General features: G+C 44.1%; 1 protein-coding gene across 1 annotated transcript; it reads right to left on the reverse strand.

The window, feature by feature from the left end:
* Positions 1 to 477: 477 nt before the first annotated feature.
* Positions 478 to 16,354, reverse strand: LOC126071530 (intelectin-2-like). Its single transcript, XM_049875718.1, has 9 exons — positions 16,310 to 16,354; positions 14,634 to 14,794; positions 7,871 to 7,986; positions 6,504 to 6,611; positions 5,017 to 5,264; positions 4,519 to 4,677; positions 4,024 to 4,144; positions 2,956 to 3,059; positions 478 to 630 (listed from the first exon to the last, which is right to left on the reverse strand). Exons 1-9 carry the CDS (start codon positions 16,352 to 16,354, stop codon positions 478 to 480), a joined length of 1,215 nt encoding a protein of 404 aa, XP_049731675.1.
* Positions 16,355 to 19,281: the final 2,927 nt, after the last annotated feature.

Here is a 19,281-nt window from a genome sequence, read left to right on the forward strand (position 1 = left end):
TATCCTAAGCACCAGAACTGGGATAATAAAGGAAATGGGTAGTTGTGCCTTCTATTTCCTTTGTTTTTTTTTTTCCTATTGAATCTAAATAATAGTCATCTTTTCTTCAAGGTGTTTATATTGATGGCTTTATTTGATTAGACAGTAAGACTGAGTTAGGAAGAATTATATGAAATATTTTCCCCTGCCCTTCAATCTAATCCAAGGTATCCTAGAAAGAGGGGCATACTTACCTTCTGGGATACCTGAGGCTTGAAATTCCAAACCCAGAATGTCTGAGGTGAAATTCACCGGGACAATAGATACTCTTTTAAGATATCCCTCAGGGCCTCAGCCAACTTATAAAAATAATTCAAAGAAACCCAGAGTCATTCACTGATGTAATTTATTATTCTCTCCTCTGTGTTAGCATTCGAGGTTTTCTGTCTTCCAGTAACCAGGATTGGGAGCCAGTTGTGGACCCACGCCACAGAGCTCTCAACGGTAGAACAGGAGCACAGCTGCCTCGGTTATTTCCCGGCTGCTGCTGTAGCCGCTGTGAGTTCCATATCCACCCCAGTCAAAGGCAGAGAAATCCCCGCACTGCCTGGGTGTGCCCTCTGGAAAGAATCCTCCTCCACCAATGCAGTGCTGGGAAAAAAGGAAAGGAGGAGCCCAATGAGGTGACACCAGCAAGCTCTTAATGGTCAAATCCCCTGGAAGGGGATGGTCAAATTCCCTGGCATCTTTGGGCCTCATCCTACTTGGTTTTGCCACATGCTTCCATGGTACTGCCCCCTCAATCCCTTAAAACCCTCCCCTCCAGTGAATTCTGAAGTAAGTAATGCTCTCTTTCCTGGCTTCCTTTCTACCTGACTTAGCATTCATTCTCAGGCCCCTCTACTGGCCTCTCTTCTTCTGTCTATCCCCTGAATGCTATTCCTCAAGGTTCAGTCCACACCTCATTCTCCCAGGACTTTAACTGTTATCAGGATACTGAGGACACCCAAATCTCTGATCCTTGTTCAGATTTTCTTACACTTGAGACCTCCATTTCCAGCAGCCACCTGGACATCTCTACCTACATGTCTCTGGTATCTCAAACTCCACTTGAGCAAAACAAAATTGTCTCTTTTTGACCCCAAGTCTGTTCCTCATCTTGTCACCCTATCTTGATTAATTGGTAGCACTCAGTCTACCAAAACAAAAACCGAAAGTCATTTTAGTCTTCTTCACTTCCTACCTCCCATAATCATCTCGTCATCAAGAACTGTTGATTCCATATCACCTATGTATGTACGGATGGCCATGCTCATCCATCTCTCTCAAGAATGCCCTAGTTCAGGTCCTCAGTATTTCACATCCCAACCTTTGCACCTACCTCGTAACTGAACTTCTTGTCCCTAATTTCTCTGCTCTTGAATCCAGGTCCTCCACACTGCTACCAGAGTAGTCTTTACCAAACCAAAGTTGATCAGGCCACTGTTCTGTTCAAAATCCTCTAACAATTCCCATCACCCTCAGTATAAACTCCAAATCTTTGACATAATATCAAAGTCTCTCCTTGCCCTGGCTCCTGTAGATACTTCCACAATCAGCTCCTTCCTCTACCCAACATATACCCTATGCTCCAAAATTACAAAACAGCTTACGGCTCTCTCAAACAATGGTTTTGAACATGTTCATCATTTGTGCTAAAATGCACTGTTCTATTCCTTGCCAAGGAGCCATGGTGGTGCAATGGTTAAACGCTCAGTTGCTAACCGAAAGGTTCACAGTTCAAACCCACCCAGCAGCTCCGTGGGAGAACGACCTGGCTATCTGCTCCTATAAAGATTACAGCCTAGAAAACCCTATGGGGCAGTTCTACTTTGTAACACATGGGGTCACTATGAATTGAAATCGACTTTACGGCAACTAACAACAACAACATCCCTTGCTATGTGATAAACTCTATACATCTTTTGAGATTCAGCACAAAGGCACCTTCCCTGGAGAATCAGCTATGTGTCACTGGCAGAGTTAAGAGATCCTCTGTTGTGTTCCCAGAGAGCTTTGTTTACATTTCTATTATAGTTCATACCACATGAAAGTGCAATTATGCATTTACATCTCTGCTCCACAAAATCTGAGCTCCTTAAGGAAAAAGACTGTGTCTAACACCCAGCACATAGTAGGTGCACATATTTTTTAAGGAAAAATCAATGCGTGCAGGCGTAGATGCAAACATGCATTAATGAACAGTGTAAGGGGCCATGGAAGCCAGTGTGGGAAACAGTTATCAATGCAGAGAGCATAGACACACTCGCCCCATTGCCTATATTCCCATGATTCTCTGAATCACAGCCTACGAGGTTCTTACATGAAAGCACCCTGCCTCATCCTGGCAAAAATGGACAAACTGGTGGCTGAGGAGGAAGTGAAGATGGGCCTATGACTTTACGGTCACTTTCCAGGAACTAAGGCCCATTCTTAGCCTATTAGCTGGGGAAGGAAAGAGGCTCCTGAGTGAATGCCCTCGTTCTTGGTGACTCTGACTCCCTGATGCCCCCAGCTGCAAGATGTCCCTCAAAGAGAGTCTCTTCCCTACCAAAAAAAAAGAATACCAAACCCAATGCCATCGAGTCAATTCTCACTCATAGCGACCCTATAGGACAGAGTAGAACTGCCCCATAGAGTTTCCAAGGAGTGCCTGGTGGATTCTTCCCCACAAGACTGGAAAAAAAAATAAACATAGACCTTCTAGAAGTTGATACTAATATTGGAGAATATCTTCATGACCTCAACATAGGGAAATATTTTTTAAACAAAACACAAATGTACTAACCATAAATGAAATAGCAATAAATTGGACTCCATTAAAATAAAGTATATCCAGGAGACACCATCAAGAGAGTAAAAAGGCAAACCACAAAGACACAGATCAGCACACCCCACCTAGGTACACACACACCCTTGGTTTCCCTGAAGACTCACAAGCTCGGTGTTGCAGCCAGTGACTCTGATCCCGGCACACAGGGCGTTGGCTGCTCTCTCATTATTAAACACCCTGAACTGGACAAATCCTGCGACAAATTCTCCTGGAAAAGAAAAGGCAGAGAAAAGACTGACGTATACAAAGGAGGAACTAGAAAGACCTTCCTTCCCTTTGACCAGCCCAGGAATTCCCTACATCTAAAATTTTTAAAGCTCCAGCTGCGGCCCGGCACTCCAGTCTGTGGGCTAGAGCCAGTGGCTGGTGGACATGGCCAGGAAGGAGGCTCTCCCCACCACCAAAGGCTGCAGAGGACAAAGGCTGGGCCTCACAAGAGGACCCTCGTCTGCCTAAGGCTTACAGGGGAAATTAACCTCTACGGAAAGATCATCGAGAAGACCTCAAAAGGTACAGTGGGAATAAACAATTACCAGATGTGGCCATGTGTTTCTGTTCATACATTTCTCATCCAATTACATCTGTTTGTTTTCTCTACAATCACTTGCTTTCATTGAAATATCAAACGCAAAGAGTAATGGCTTTGATTTTCCCACCAAAGACTTAACTTCTATGGATTTATTACAGTAAAAAATGTAGTCTTTTTTAAAATAATTAATAGCTATCCTTCATAATAAAAATAATTTTTCTCACCACTTTGCTAGGTGTCCTTTCCCGTAAACAAACAAACAAACAAACAAACAAACAAAGCCTGTACCTTTTCTTAACTACTATAAGAAGCCACACAGGGTGGTTAAGAGTACAGGCTCTGGGATCAATGCCTGAGTTCTTATCCTGGCTCTGCTATTTACACACCATGCGGCTCTCAGCATGTCCCCTAATCTCTCAGTGTTCAGTCTCCCAATCTGTAAAATGGGGACAATAGTCATTCTAACATCATAGGTTTCTCATGATGATTAAATGACACAAAACCATGTCAAGATCCTAGGAAAGAGGCTGGCACATTTTAAGTGCTCAGTAGATGTTAGCAGTTATTGCTTTGGCTATTTACCATCCTTTCCCAAAGAGTACAGAGAATAATTGATGACTGGGCTTAGGGAGCAAACACTCACTCTGACCAAGTGGTGAGTAATAAGATGCTGTTTTCTGAGCATCACCAAAGTCATAGACCACAGGTATCACCGGGCCGTTGTCAGTCCAACACTTTCCTGATCCGTATTTTACTGGGTATTTCTGCAGAGACCCAAATTGGGGGTTGTGTGAGGAGAGTAGAGATGCTGCGCAAATCAGACATGGAGGTAAGGGTGGCTTGAGTCAAGCTAGCTGTCATTATTCAGAAACCAGTCTTAATAAGAGTGACTCCTTTCCCCATGGCTACATTTTCCTGGCAGTAGCAAGGCCCCTGTCTTCTCCCTTTATCCTCATCCTCCTCTCCCATAGAGCTGGCTCAAAGTTCCTCAGAGAGAGGTAGCAGTGAACTAGAGGCAGGAGAAACAGCCAAGTACAGGCAGCTGGTAGTGACAGGGGACCACAGAAAACAGATTCACTCTCCACCCCAAACACTTTACTCCCTGGTCACCAAACACACTGCCCCCCAGGCTGTGTACCTGGTAGAGGCCAAACAGATTATGCCCCACACTCCGGAAGAAGCCGTTGTCTGTGCGATACCTCAGCAGGGAGCAATTCCTCCAAAGCTTCAGTGGGGACTTGTTGGGCACATGCCAGATGCCCAGGTCCTGTGCCTGGATGTCATAGTATCCGGGGTTCTGGAGAGTGACAGACAAGCCTCACCAGCCAGGAGGTTACATGAAACAAAGGACCAAGCACACATGGAGCCCTCAGTTGTGCTGAGAGTGCTGGGATCCAGGTGATCAGACAGCCAGCAGTTCTCAGACACCCCCTTCCAGCAGATGATGATGACCTACCACCACCCACACCCTGAAAAGTCTGTTTGGAGGAAGTTGGGATTCAAGGCATAGAAGAACTTTTTTCTTTCTCCAGCCCAAGCTCCATATTCCCATCTTACAGCACTCCCTTCTGCATACCGTGTTCCAGCCACACTCAACTCCTCACCATTTCCCAGGTGGGTGATGAGTGGCACCAACCTTGTAGTCATCACTCGTGGCCGCCTCTGCAGACCCAAAAGTGTTGTAATTGGCCCAGTTGCCATCTCCCTCTGGGTACTCTGCTTTGTTGCCCTGCTGACTGGACCAGCGATCACCCACTGTGCATTTCCCATACATGTTGTTCTCGTGCACGCTGGCCACCAGGGTCCAGCCACCACCCCCAGAGGTCATGTCACAGAAGGTCTGGTAGATGACACCATTCTCAGTGCTGAGAAAATACAGGCCATCTGTGGAGATAACCAAACAAAGCTTCCCTGTCTGAGAGCCCATGGTCCATCTCAGGCCCCATAACCAGAAAGGCTCTGGGAAATTGAGAGTATACCCTGGAGGCTCCCACACATACCCACTGTTGGTAGATAATCTTCCTCGGGTCTCCATCATTTCTGCTCATCTTATGAGCAGAGGCACTGACTGCCTTTGTTCAACACTATCTTATCATAGTTGTTGGTGTAGCAAACAGCCTTAGAAGATAGAGATAGTGTCTCCTTCTGGTTAGTAGATCCCTCTGGGTAGGAGAGGCCAGAAATCAGCACCCACCCACATCTCCAGTCCAATCTAGAGCTGGAGACCTCTGCGTATCTCAAAGCAAAGGGCAAGCATGGTTCCTGCCCATCATAACAGAGTCAGATTCCCTGAGCTCAGAGTTCCTCTCCTGCAACACAACCCTGTAGGAGAAGGGCCCACCATGGCACGTTGCTTGTCTCTGTGTAGGCCACATAGGGCAAGGATTAGCCACAGTCGACCTAAACCTTCACAAAATGCATGCGATCCTCCCAAACTTGAGAGCATGGGAGGCTTGTGGGGAGCTGCTCCAAGGCCATTTCTCATGCACAGCCCTATCTTCCAGGGCAGCTCTCATGAGACAACTCCTCATCACCTCCCAGGTTCTGATGAGGCATGAGGCCTTGCCCCTGCCCTTGACTTTGCTGTCTATGTGAGTAATAAACTGTCAGAATCTAAAAAGGGCTTGTTGTTTCTTTACTCATCAAATTTGTCAGCCTGCTTGGCAAGCCCACTACGTGTACAGATGCACCTGGACCTCTGCATCATCACCGTGTAGGAATTCAGGCTCAGAGGACCAGCACAAGAAAATGCTGATACTTGGCTACTGCTAGTGCTGTGAGCCATAAAGTTCTCTGTCCCTGACTCAGGAGTCTCATGTTTTCTGCCAGCATCCATAAAAGTATGGCTTACACGTAGAGTAAAATCTGGGACCTTCCCTGTTCTTGCCACCACCCTTCGGGTCACCAGGAGCACTGCATTCTCCCTGTGTCCGGAAGATCATGTCTGATGTGACTTGGATGGGACACGAAAGCCTCAAATTCCCACTGGAAACCTCTTTGGGTGGGAGACGGAGTCAGACAGGCAGTAGGGGTGAGGACCTATCTCCAGATTTCCATGACCAGGTTCTGTTTAGCTAAAAAGTGGCTTCAAGGGCTGAATGCTGGGATTGCTTCATTACTCACCATCTGCTCTAGGGCATCTTTCTTTGATTTCGTTGCAGCTTCTAGGCAGGAAATGAAGGGAAGAAGAACAGAATTTGTTCTGGAACATCTCAGGAAGATGGGTTGCTGCTAGAGATGTGATAATACTTCTCATTAATAGTCTGAGGCTGCTGACACTATCTTTCTTATCCACCAGTTCCCAGCCCCTGCATACTGTAGCAGTTCCTCACTGCGTACGGTGTGAGACCCCAAGAGGTCAGGGATTCTCTCTGCTAAGGCTGTCTGATCCAAAATCTAGTACAGACTTCACACCTGAATTCTTCCTCACAACTAACTTTAATTAAATCCTTGCTATGTGCACCACGCAAACCCTGGGCATTCAAACACAATTTGACACAATTTCTTTAAGGGATTGCATTCTAGTGGGAGGAAGGACGTGAAAAAGACACCCAACCGAGAATGGGTACAGGGAAGCCCATTGTCGGGTAGAGAAAGGGAACTTTCTGGGGAAGGGGGCAGAGGTAATTCAGAGAAGGTTGATTCTGACAGGATGAATAGGAGTCAGCTATAAGACAAAGGGAAAGGGGAGAGAATGCTCCAGAAGGGAGGGAGCATGTAAAATGGCTTGAAGGGCTAACAGAGCATGGTACAGCCTGCTGAAAAGCTACAGGTCAGTCACACACTGTGGCCAGAGCATATGTTGTACTGCAGGAAGTGATGAAAACCAGAACTTAGAAATGAACTGAAGCCAGAGGAAGAGGAGCCTTGTATACTAGGCTAAAAGCCTAGGAATTATGCTGGAAGCCTGGCCAAGTGGGGGAAAAAAGGTAAGCTTTGAGTTAAAGGACTCAAGTTAAAATTCCAGGCAACCCAAGATGGCTCCCTAACATCTCTGATCCCCCCCCTTCTTCATCTTTAAAATGTCACTAATAAACTGTTCTTACCCCTGGAGATTACTAAAATAAATAATACCAATTACAACAAAAACCGTCAATACTGTGCCTAGTATGAGGAATGGAATTGTGAGGCTAGGGACTGACTAGTGGAGAATGTTCCCTGGACACATCACTGACCACACGGCTCCCTCTGAAGAGCCTGAGCCCAAGGCCACAGGAGCAGGAGGGCTGGGAGGGGACACAATCCTGACCATCCATCCCTGAGCCCCCTCACAGCCACACAGAGGCACAGAGCAGTGGCCTTGGGACGGGCCTCAGCCAACACCCTGACTGCAATGAAACCGGACCCCAAGAGAGGCCAGAAATCAGCACCCAGTCAGCATCTTATGTTTGCTGCCAAGTGTGGCCTCTGCGCATCTCAGTAAGTTCTCCTCTGATCCAGAGTACAGAACAACCCAACCCAGCTCTACTCCCACCACTCCAGTGATTTACCTGCACTGCACCCTCTGGTGGCAATGGAGAGGAACAGCAAGAAGCAGAGCCTGGCCATTGTCCTTGGAGGGGAAACAAGATGCACAAGATCACTGGCTGGACCATTCTTTCTCTTCCTGTCACCTTACTTCCTGAGTTTACTGAATCAGGAAACCTCAAGTGGAGGGTTATGGGGTTCTGGACATTCTAGAACCTCCCAGAATAGCCTCCACCCCTATCCAGCTCTACAAATACCCAATGGACCATGGGCTTCTTTCCCTGAAACTCCCAATCCCTGAGACTAAGACCAGACCTGAACTGGTGTTAGGGCTCCCTCCTCACACAGACCTTGTTTCAGACTCAGGAACCCCTTCTTCACCAGCACAGAAAGCTCCCTCGTTCCCTTTCACAGATGCAGGAGCTGCCAGATGAGGACTCAGAGCTTCTTCAGAGGGTCCCTGATGTAGGGTGAAATGCTGAGAGCTTTATAGGGACAAAAAAAATTTATTTTTTTTTTATAGGGACAGCCAAACCATGCAAGCCCAGCCCAGCCCAGGCTGCCAGCCCCTCCTTCTGATGACCTTCCCTTTGAGGGGACCTGAGAATGAGAACGGATGTTTGGACAGCTGGAGGAGCAGGAGGCTGTGGTCTTGGTCACACAGGTGACACACACCACCTGAGGGAACGGAAATCCTGCTCTGTCAGGGTGTGTTTTATGCATAAGCAGAATAGGCAGTTACCTACACGGTGTTATGTCACATAACCCAACTTTCAGAATAGGTCAGACCTTACAGTGCTTCCCTGCATTCTACCCCTTCCCACCCACCATCAGATGCTCTAGGACCCAGGCACAACTGTCAAGGCATCATCCTTAAGGGGTTTCTCCTTAACCTTCTTTATGAACTCTTCCCAGATGGATGGCCCATCTCCAGGCAAAGCTGATGGCTTCCTCCTTTGTCTAAATTATTGCATGTATCTCACTAAAATTTCACTATTTTATTAACTTTTTGCTTAGAAATAACTAAAAACTTACAAAACATTGCAAAAATATAAAAACATTACAAAAAATAGTGTATACTCTTTACCTGGATTCACCTTTACTCATATTCTATCCTGTGTGCTTCATCATTTCCCTCTCTCTCTCTCTCTTCATCTCTAATACTTTGGACATATTGTCAGGAGGGACCAGTCCCTGGAGAAGGACATCCTGCTTGGTAAAAAAGAGGAAGGTCCTCAACAAGATGGATCGACACAGTGGCCGCAACAATAGGCTCAAGTGTAGTAATGATTGTGAGGATGGTGCAGGACGGGGCAGTGTTTCGTTCTGTGGTATGTAGGGTAGCTATGAGTCGGAACTGACTGGACGGCACCTGACAACAATGTGTGTATATACACACACATTGCCATTGAGTCGATTCCGACTCATAGCGACCCTATAGGACAGACTAGAATTGCTCCACAGAGTTTCCAAGAAGTGCCTGGCGGATTCAAACTGCTGAGCTCTTGGTTAGCAGCCGTAGCACCTAACCACTATGCAACCAGGGTTGCCTTCCATATAAACATATATATATATATACAAACACAAGTTTTTTCTGAACCATATGAGGGTAAATTGCATACATTATGGTCCTTCACCCCTAAATACTTAAGTGTATATTTTTTAATAATAGGGATAGTCTCATATATAACCACAGTACAGTTATCAGCTTCACGTCATTAGCTTTTTCTTAAAGTAACTGATAACCCTCAAGGATATACCAGCCGAGGAGTTATACTGAGTTGGCATTGATGGTACTGAAATTTCTCCAGTTTTTATATCCTCCATTGTTGGGAGACTTCCAGCCCCTTTGAAGCCCATAATCCCCAGGAGACGTCTCCTGTGTAGCTAACAAATAAGAGTTCTCCTCTTCACACACACCTCACCTGCCGTGGCTCCTTTCAGCACTGTCTGCTGCTGGGGCCCAGGCTGATCACTCAACCCTTAGATTTTCTCCCAGCCACCTCTGATGCTAGGCCTGCTCTCTGGGACAAGGAGCTGATGGTCAGGGCACAGCTTCCACTTACTCTCAGGCCTCCTTGTTCAATGCCACATCTCACTGCTGTTCAAGGTGCAGGAGCCATCCACCTTGTTCAAGAAGGCCCAGGGAAACACCTCTCTGCTTCTGACTCCTGCCAAAGCAGGCCTTGTCTCCAGTGTCAGTGATCTCAGTGAAACTACTATTTCTGTTTTTTTTTTTCAGCTCCCTCTCCTTTAGACTCAGACAGGAACCTAAGGAGGCAAAAATGGAGGATAAATCTGATTGACCTTTTTCTCAAAACCCTGAGGCACTATTGTTGGAAAGATTATGTGAGTTACTTCTCAGGAAGCTCCTGAATCCTTTTATTTAGGTATTTATATAGGTATTTGCTTACTACTTGTCTCCTTCTCCATGAGGGCAGGAGAGATGGTTCTCCACCATATCTCCAGGGCTACACACAGCGGCAGGCATATAGCTGGTCTTCAATATGTGTTCATTGAATGAAAGAATTAAGTCAGATTGGAATCACAAGGCTTATCTGTATGCTATTTCTGATCTGATAAAATTTTTAGGAATAATAATGTCTGATTTTAAATTGTTCTCTCCTGTTTGTTGTAATTACCTTATGCCATATTTGCACCATCAAATTATTTAGTCAGTATATGTTCTAACACACACAACGTCCTGGTGTTTACCAGTTTTGCAGGGAACAAAGGAAGAGATGTGGTGTCTGGAGAAAGACAATAGCAGCCACAGTCAGACAAATGATAAAAAAAAGCAGATGAGGGCCAAGGAACCGGCTGAACTGCAGATTCACACAGGAAAAACCTAAATCCCCTTGGGACTCTTCAGGCATTTTATGCTGGTCCATTTCCTGCAGTACCAGAAGTCATGCCATTCTACTGGGAGACGCGAGGGAAAGAGGACTCCAGAGGACTAGAAGAAGGGGACGTGCTTAGGCTACATCTTTACATGTTTGTTGACCACTTAGTATATTTCTTTGAAATTTCTGCAATTTTTTTAATTTGATTGTTCAATATCTCTGGAGTTAATTTTCAGGCATATGTGAGGCAAAAATCTAAATTGATTTTTGTCAGTTTGAAAATTCTTGTTTGTTGACATTTTTCGTGGAATGTTTTCTACCACAATAATACCTTCATCGAGCATGAAATGCATTCTTATTTAGGGTCAAGTTTTGCCCTAGTACTATGCTGGTTTACAAATGAAGTCCTAATACATGAATGAATGAGGATTTAAGGATGAATCTTTAAAACATTATGCTGCGTGAAATACATCCATCACAAAAAGATAATACTGTGTGATCCCACTTATATGAAATAGGCAAATATATACAGACCAAAGTTTATTAGTGGGAGAGAAGGGGAAAGGAGGAGTCTTAGCTTAGGGTAAACTGAGTTTCTCTTAATGGTGGTGGAATTATTTGGAAACAGTAGTGACAATTGCCCAACATGATGAGTGTAATCCATGTGACTGAACTGTACATGTAAAAAATGTTGAATTGGCAAATTGTTTTTGTTATGTGCATTTTTGCCGTAATAAAATAATTTTTTTTAATGTAAAACCGTTCTTAGCTTGCTGACCACACAAAAGCAGACTGTGAGCCATAGTTTGCCAACGTCTGAGCTTAAAGACGTAAGAATTCGTGTTATTTCCCTCTGTTTTCTCACCCATTTGCCTTCTCCAATCATACATAATCTAGCCTGCAGAAGGATCTCGGCATAAGTTTGCTAATGACTGAATCTCATCTCTGCTTGAACATCTCCAGTGTAAGTTAGTTCTCTATCTCCGAGGCTAATTATTCCACTTGGGACTTCTTTGATTGTAAAAATAAGCCTTACATTCTTTTGCCCTAAATATCTCCTTCACTGGTAGTATTTCAGTTCTCTGACACAAGGAGGAAACCCTGGTGGCTTAGTGGTTAAGAGCTATGGCTGCCAACCAAAAAGGTCAGCAGTTCAAATTCACCAGTCACTCATTGGAAACCTGACGGGGCAGTTGTATCCTGTCCTATAGGGTTGTTATGAGTTAGAATCGACATGATGGCAACAGGTTTTAATATGAGGAAGGAGCCCTGGTGGCGCAGTGCCTAAGCTCTCACCTGCTAACTGAAAGATCCGAGGTTCCAATCCACAAGCCACCCCCCAGAAGAAAAATGCAACAGTCTGCTCATGTGAGGATTACAGCCTTGGACACTCTCTGGGGCAATTCTACTCTGTCCTACAGGGTCGATAGGAGTCACAATTGACTTGACGACACATAACAACTGTATGAGGAATGCAAAATTTCTAGGAGGCACCCACACTTGCAGATATAGGGTGTTCTAACCTTGTGCCTCGTTGTTTTATTCAGATAACGTTCCTCCTGGGAGTTGGGTGGCTGGAGAGGGCTGGGAAGACAGACGTTACTTTCACCAGAAACTGTCCCTACCCTAGGCCAGGACCTGTTTACAATTCACCACCCCAGCTCTAAGGAGGAGAATGTCCCTTTAAGATACCTCGGTTTTCTCATGGGTAAAATAGGGATGGTGATTCAAGTCCACAAGTCCTTATTCAAAATTAAAATTTTAAAATAAAAGGATTTTGAAGAGAAATAGAGTGAGCATACCACATCCCCATCAGAATCTAAGGCAGCCCTTATAATCACACAAAGTACTGTTTCTGTAGTTAAACAGATGATAAAAATACTGTAAAGAGATCCATGTCAGTTCAGGGCAGGTATTGCTCCCAAATGAGTTTAGGTCAAGTGAGGTTTTTTAACTTTTTGTTGAACTACAATATACATAACCCCCCCCCCCCCCAAAAAAACAAATCCGATGCTATCAAGTCAATTCCGATTCTTAAGGACCCTATTGGACAGAGTAGAACTGCCCCACAGGGTTTCCAAGGAGCATCTGGGAAATTTGAACTGCTGACTTTTTGCTTAGCAGCCGTGCTCTTAACCACTGCCCCACCAGAGCTCCACAAAATGCATAATAGTATACAATTATATACTATTATGTATCTTGTATATCATATATATTATATATGTAATGCATAATACATAATAGTATACGATTTGCCCACAGACTGTAAGGGCACTTTTCTATATGTCTGTTACAGAAAATCAATGTATTTTCACACCCTCATAGCCAGGCACCAGCCAACCAGATCAAGAAACAGAACATAACCAGCCACCCAGCAATCCCCCTCATGACCCCTTCTAATAACAATCCCTTGGCCCCCTAAAGAGTAACCAGAGTTCTCTTCAGGTTTTGACGCCAAACAAGTTATTTTGTTTTAATTCCCAGATTTCTGAGATTTTTTGGATTTTGGAATTGCAGGTAAAGAATTGTGGGCTTGTACCAACTTCATAGGATTGCCAGCTCATAGGGATAATGAAAGGCCATGCACTCTCTACAGTATCAAACACTGAAAAAACATTGGATAATATTAACTTCTTTATATAAAAAAGAAAGAAATTAATATTCTGTAATGTTACTATCACACCCAAGTAAAATTTTGCTGAGAATAATTCAAAAATGATTCCAGCAGTACTCTGACAGGGAACTGCCAAAAATTCAAGCCAGATTTGGAAGAGGATGTGAAACAAAGGATATCATTGCTGATGTCAGATGGATCTTAGCTGAAAGCAGAGACTACCAGAAAAATGTTTACGTGTGTTTTACTGACTATGCAAAGGCGTTCTACTGTGTGGATCATAACAAATCATGGATAGCATTGCAAAGAATGGGTATTCCAGAACATTTAACTGTACTCACGCAGAACCTGTACAAACAACAGAACAAAGGGACACTGCATGGTTTAAAAGCAGGAAAGGCGTGTATAAGGGTTGTATCCTTTCACCATACTTATTCAAGTTATGTTGAGCAAATAATCTGAGAAACCGGACTATATGAAGAAGAACAGCGCATCAAGATTGGAGAAAGACTTACTAACAAGCTGGAATATGCAGATGACACAACCTTGCTTGCTGATAGCAAAGAGGACTTGAACTACTCACTGATGAAGATCAAAGACTAGGGAGCCTTCAGTATGGATTACACCTCAACATAAAGAAAAAAAAGTGCTCACAACTGGACCAATAAGCAACATCATGATAAACAGAGAAAAGAATGAAGTTGTCAAGGATTTCATTTTACTTGGATCCACAATCAACACCCATGGAGGCAGCAGTCAAGAAATCAAACAAGGTATTGTATTGAGCAAAGCTGCTGCAAAAAAACCTCTTTAAAGTGTTAAAAAGTCATTTTGAGGACTAAGGTGTACCTGACCCAAGCCATGGTATTTTAAATCACCTCATGTGCATATGAAAGCTGGACAACAAATAAGGAAGATCAAAGAAGAATTGATGCCTTTGAATTATGGTGTTAACAAATAATATTGAATATACCACGGACTACCAGAAGAATTAACAAATCTGTCTTAGAAGAAATATAGCCAGAATGTTCTTCAGAAGCAAGGATGGTGAGATTTTACCTCACTTACTTTGGACATGTTATCAAGAGGGACTAGTTCTTGGAGAAGGACATCATGCATAGTAAAGTTGAAGGTTATCGAAAAAGAGGACGACGCCCAATGAGATGGATTGACACAGTGGCTGCAATGATGGGTTCAAGCATAGCAACCATCGTGAGGATGGCAAACAACTGGGCAGTGTTTCATTCTGTTGTTCATAGGGCCTCTATGAATTGTAATCAACTTAACAGCACCTAACAACAACCATTTATTTGTAATTGCTGGGCTTACCATCTGCTCCCTAGTGCCTGCTTCTCAAATAGCGCGGCATCAAAGCGGAGCCAACCCAAGCCCTCCTTTTGTGTCAAATGGCCTGTGGACTTCAGAGGAAGAGGAAGAGCACAGATGACAATAGGATTGGGAAAGCCCCTGTTGGCCCAAGGCCCCCGTGCCTGTCAAAAAATGCCGTTTCCAGGAATCACCAATAAATCCCTTCAATTTGTAAAGTCAATGCCTCCCCAGCACTGTGAATTTTTGTGGTGATGCTTGTTCAAAATTCTAGATATTTCTCTGGAAACAAGCCAAAATTTTTAACAGGACTCAAAATTCCATGGAGTTGTTCTGCAATATAAAATATTTCTAAAAACTAAAGTGCTAACAACTGAATAAAATATAAGTAAAAAATATTAGTTAAAGTATGCAAAGGTTAATTAAAAATATTTATTATTAAATACATTTTTAATACCATCCCAGTTTTATTGATTTATTTCTTTATCTGTGATGAAAACTGGGAAATTCTAATTGTACAAAATTACAAAGTGTGCCCTTGTAAAAATAGCTTGGCAAAGGCATCTGATCTCTAACTTCGCAAGGAGAAAGAGAATCAACAGTTCAAGGCTGATTCCTATAAGGCAGAGGTTAGACATTCCTCCATCCTCCAAACTTTTTTAGATTTCTGACACCAGCTGTCCCTCCCACAGCACTGTCTACTTCTCTGCTGTGTTCGATAATTAGTTACAATGGCCACACAGAACTCATAGACCATACTTACAGTTATGGAGTTCATTAAGGAAGTTAACAGGTTACAATTCAGGATCAGGAAATACTCAGGATACAGGTCTTTGATCAGGACAGCCTCTTCTCACCCGTGCTCACAGGCAAGCCTCTCTCTGGCCCTTGGCCCTTGGCCCAGCCTCTGCCTTGCTTGGGCAAGTGTCACAAAGCTCTTTAGCTCCTCCAATAAGTGCCTGGGGACACCTCACTCTGCCACTAAGCCTTGGCCCGAAGGCACTCAGCTGTTTCACTCTGTGGGTAGGGAAGCCCACCACACAGTCTCCTGCCCATCTCCTGGTTCTGCTGCCTCTGCTGTCATTGTTTCTTTCTCTCGCTACTGCTGTGCCAGCATCTCTCACTATCTTCGGTGTTACAACTCCTCTCTCTCTCTCTCTCCCTTTAAGTCTACCGGGATGCAAAACTGACCAATCCCCTCGTTAAGATTCCATACATCTTATTTGCATGGTCTCACCCCCACAAGGGCATCATGCACCTTATTTACATTATTAGCAAGCTATCCAATCCTCTTAGTGGGCCACAAGCACCTCATCTGCATCGTCCCACGCAGTCATTTGGCGGGAGTTACAAGACCGTGACGGGAAAGGCCACATAAAAGCAATTCTTCACACCACAGCCCTGAAAATTCAAGAAACAGAACCCATTCCATTTTTCCCAGAAAAAGAATTTCCATAACAGTTCATTCTACGTCTAATTTTTGCCATTGTGCCTAGTGATTCCTTGGACTGGGAAGAGGAGCCTTGAGAAAAATATTCATACTTGCCTGTACCTCATGGTCAGAACTTAGGCCAGTCACTTAACTTTCTAGGCGTTACTGTTCTCACCTGTTAAATGATGTTATTTGCCATTGAGTCAGCTCAAACTCCAGGCAACCTTATGTGTAACAAAATTGTTACCTGGTCCTTTCCTTTCATCTTGAACGTTGGTGTATTTGAGTTCATTGTTGCAGGTGTTCTGTCAGTCTGTCTCATGGAGGGGTTCCCTCATTTTCGATGGCTTTCTACTTTACCAGCCATGATGTTCTTTTCCAGCAACTGGTCTTCCCTGATGGATGACATGTACAAAGTAATCAAATCAAAGTCTTGCCATCGTCACGTCTAAGGATGGTTTTATTTCTTCTAAGGCTGGTTTGTTCATTCTTCTGCAAGTCCACAGTATATTCAATATCCCTTACTAGCACCACTGTTTGAACATAACAGTTCTTCTGTCTTCGTTATCCAATTTTGGCATGCATCTGAGGCAATTGAAATGATGAGATGAGGCATATGAGAGTATTGTATTAGGCAAATCTCCTGCAAAAGACCTCTTTAAAGTTTTAAAAAGTAAAGATATCATTAAGATGAAACTGACCCAAGCCGTGGTCTTTAAAATTGTCAACCTCTTAAATAGAGATAATAGGAACTATTTCATAGGGGTTTGATGAGAGCCAAAGTGAATTGGAAGTGTAACCCACACACAATTGAGAATTCAGGGATTCCTGAGTACACGTTCTCCTTGTTACCCGAATAATGCCGTTACTGTTACCCAAGACAAATGATGGTATATTTGAAAGATACATTTGCGACTTTTATCCCAAGCTGGAAGAGATGTTTCTTAGCCAAAGATCTTTAAAACACACCCTCTCACACAGTGCAGAAGAGCCCGAGCCACCTAGCAAAGGGCCTTGATCCAGCATCAGAAGCTAGAACGACAGAGCTGAAGCACCCATTTTTGGACTAGCAAGCAAAGGAAGACCCACATTCAGGGGGGTCCTCTTAGCAGGCACACAAACAAAGACAAAGACCCAGTAAAAAAATATCTAGAAGCAAGAAATGGGCCAAGACAGTATACCAAGGTGGTCAGGTAAGCAAATTCTTTCCACCCCCTTGAGGAAGCTCCATTAGAACTGGGTGATGCAAGCTGTTAGGGCACTCGCTTACAGCCAAAAGGTTGGTGGTTCTAGTCCACTCAGAGGCACCTCATAAGAGAGACCTGGTGAATAAAACTGAACAGCAACTGGTTTTTTGTTGTCCTTGTTTTAAGTGAAGATATTAATGCATCTCTGTAGTATAGTGTATTATTTTAAAAGGATACTTCTAGCCATGGCCTTTGTGATTCCCACAACATGATTGTGTGGGACTATGCAAAAAAGGTGCTTGTGGCCCACCAAGGGGATTGGGGAGCTTGAAGGTAATGCAAATAAGATGCATGGAACTCTTGCAGGGGAGGGGCCATGCAAATAAGGTATATGGAACCCTAATGAGAGGACTGGTTGGTTTTCCCATCCTGCTAGTCTGAAAGGGAGGCAATCCCAGAAGCAGAGAGGTGACCTCACTACCATCAAGAAGAAAAAGAGCCAGGAGAAAAGTGTGTCCATTGGCCCCAGGGTCCCTGTGCTAAAAACCTCCTAATCCAGGAGACAGAGAGAGAACTGTAACACTGAAAACAGTAAGAAGCAGCAGCAGAGAAATGGAGGAAGTAAACCAGGAGACAGGTGCAAGACAGCACAGCAGGCTTCCTGGCCCATGCAAGGAGGCAGCTACAGTGGGTGTGGCAACACATGGAGTGAGACGGCTAAACGCCTTTGGACAGGCTTACTGAAGGAGTGGAGTGTCTCCAGGCACTTGTTGGTGGAGCTAAAAAGTTATAACACTTGCCCAAGGAGAGCAGAAGCCAGGACAGGGGGCCGAGGGGCTGAGGGGTGAGAGGTGAAAGAAAGGCCTGCCTGCAGGGACAGGTGAGAAGCTGTCCCGATTTATAAAAAAAAAAAAAAAAACTGTGTTCTCAGTCATTCCTGATTCTGAATTGTAACCTATTACTTCCCTAATAAATCCCATAACTGTGAGTATGATCTGTGAGTTGTGTGTGGACATTACAAGGAATTATCAAACCCAGCAGAGAAGTGGAGAATGCTGTGAGAGGGGTGGCTGTTGTCAGAATAGGTAAAGAAGGTCGGAAGGCGGAGGTATGTCTGACCTCCACCTCAAAGGAATAAGCCTTGGGCTAATGCTTATGATGGTGATTCTCTCTCCTCCCCACTTGTGAAGTTAAACAAGGAGACCTGACAACACCCATCCATTTTTACAATCTCACAAGGCTATTATGAGGATCAAATGGGATGATTTATGTGTAGTGCTTTGTAAACTATAAAACGTGGCACAAACACTAAAAAAAAAACTAGATAACGCTAATTTCTTTAGAATCGTAAAACATACCATCTGCTTCCTAGTGCCTGCTCCCCAGATAGTGGGGCATCAAAGGGAAGCCTCAGCCAACCCAGACTGGCCTAAATGAGTTTTGGTGTGTCAAATGATCTGAGGGTTCAGGAAGAAGAAGAGAGAAGGAGAGGGCACAGATGAGAAGTTTGGCCCGAAAAGACCTCTTTTATAGATCCCTGTTTCCAGAAATCACTTGTTGATCTCTTATGTTTGTTAACTAATGTCAGAATCTCACGAAGACTGCGGATAGAGTAGAATATTTCAATATCTCTTTGGTAACAGATATTTTAAAGCTAGACTCCAAAACTTGTTTCAAAGCTTTGTTCCATTTAAAAATTAAAAACAAACCACTTCTCAAAATTAAAATGCTTTAGAGACAGGCCAAGATGGCAGAGTAGTCTTACACTTCCTGTGGTCCCTCTTACAACAAAGACCTGAAAAAAAAACAAGTGAATCTATTATATATGACAATCTAGGATCCCTGAACATCAAAGGCAAAGTTGAGGAATCAGACTGAGCGGCAGGGGGAGGGACAGATAGTTCTGCAGCACAGACGAGTAGCCAAACTTGAATCAGTGGGAACTGGCACCCTGCACACGGAATCAGCTGGCATGCACAGTGAGGTAAGCAGTTGCACTTTGAATGCACTTTCCGCAGCAGGAGAGACCAAG

This window comes from Elephas maximus, chromosome 3 (assembly GCF_024166365.1).
Source record: "Elephas maximus indicus isolate mEleMax1 chromosome 3, mEleMax1 primary haplotype, whole genome shotgun sequence".
NCBI classification, from domain to species: Eukaryota; Metazoa; Chordata; class Mammalia; order Proboscidea; family Elephantidae; genus Elephas; species Elephas maximus.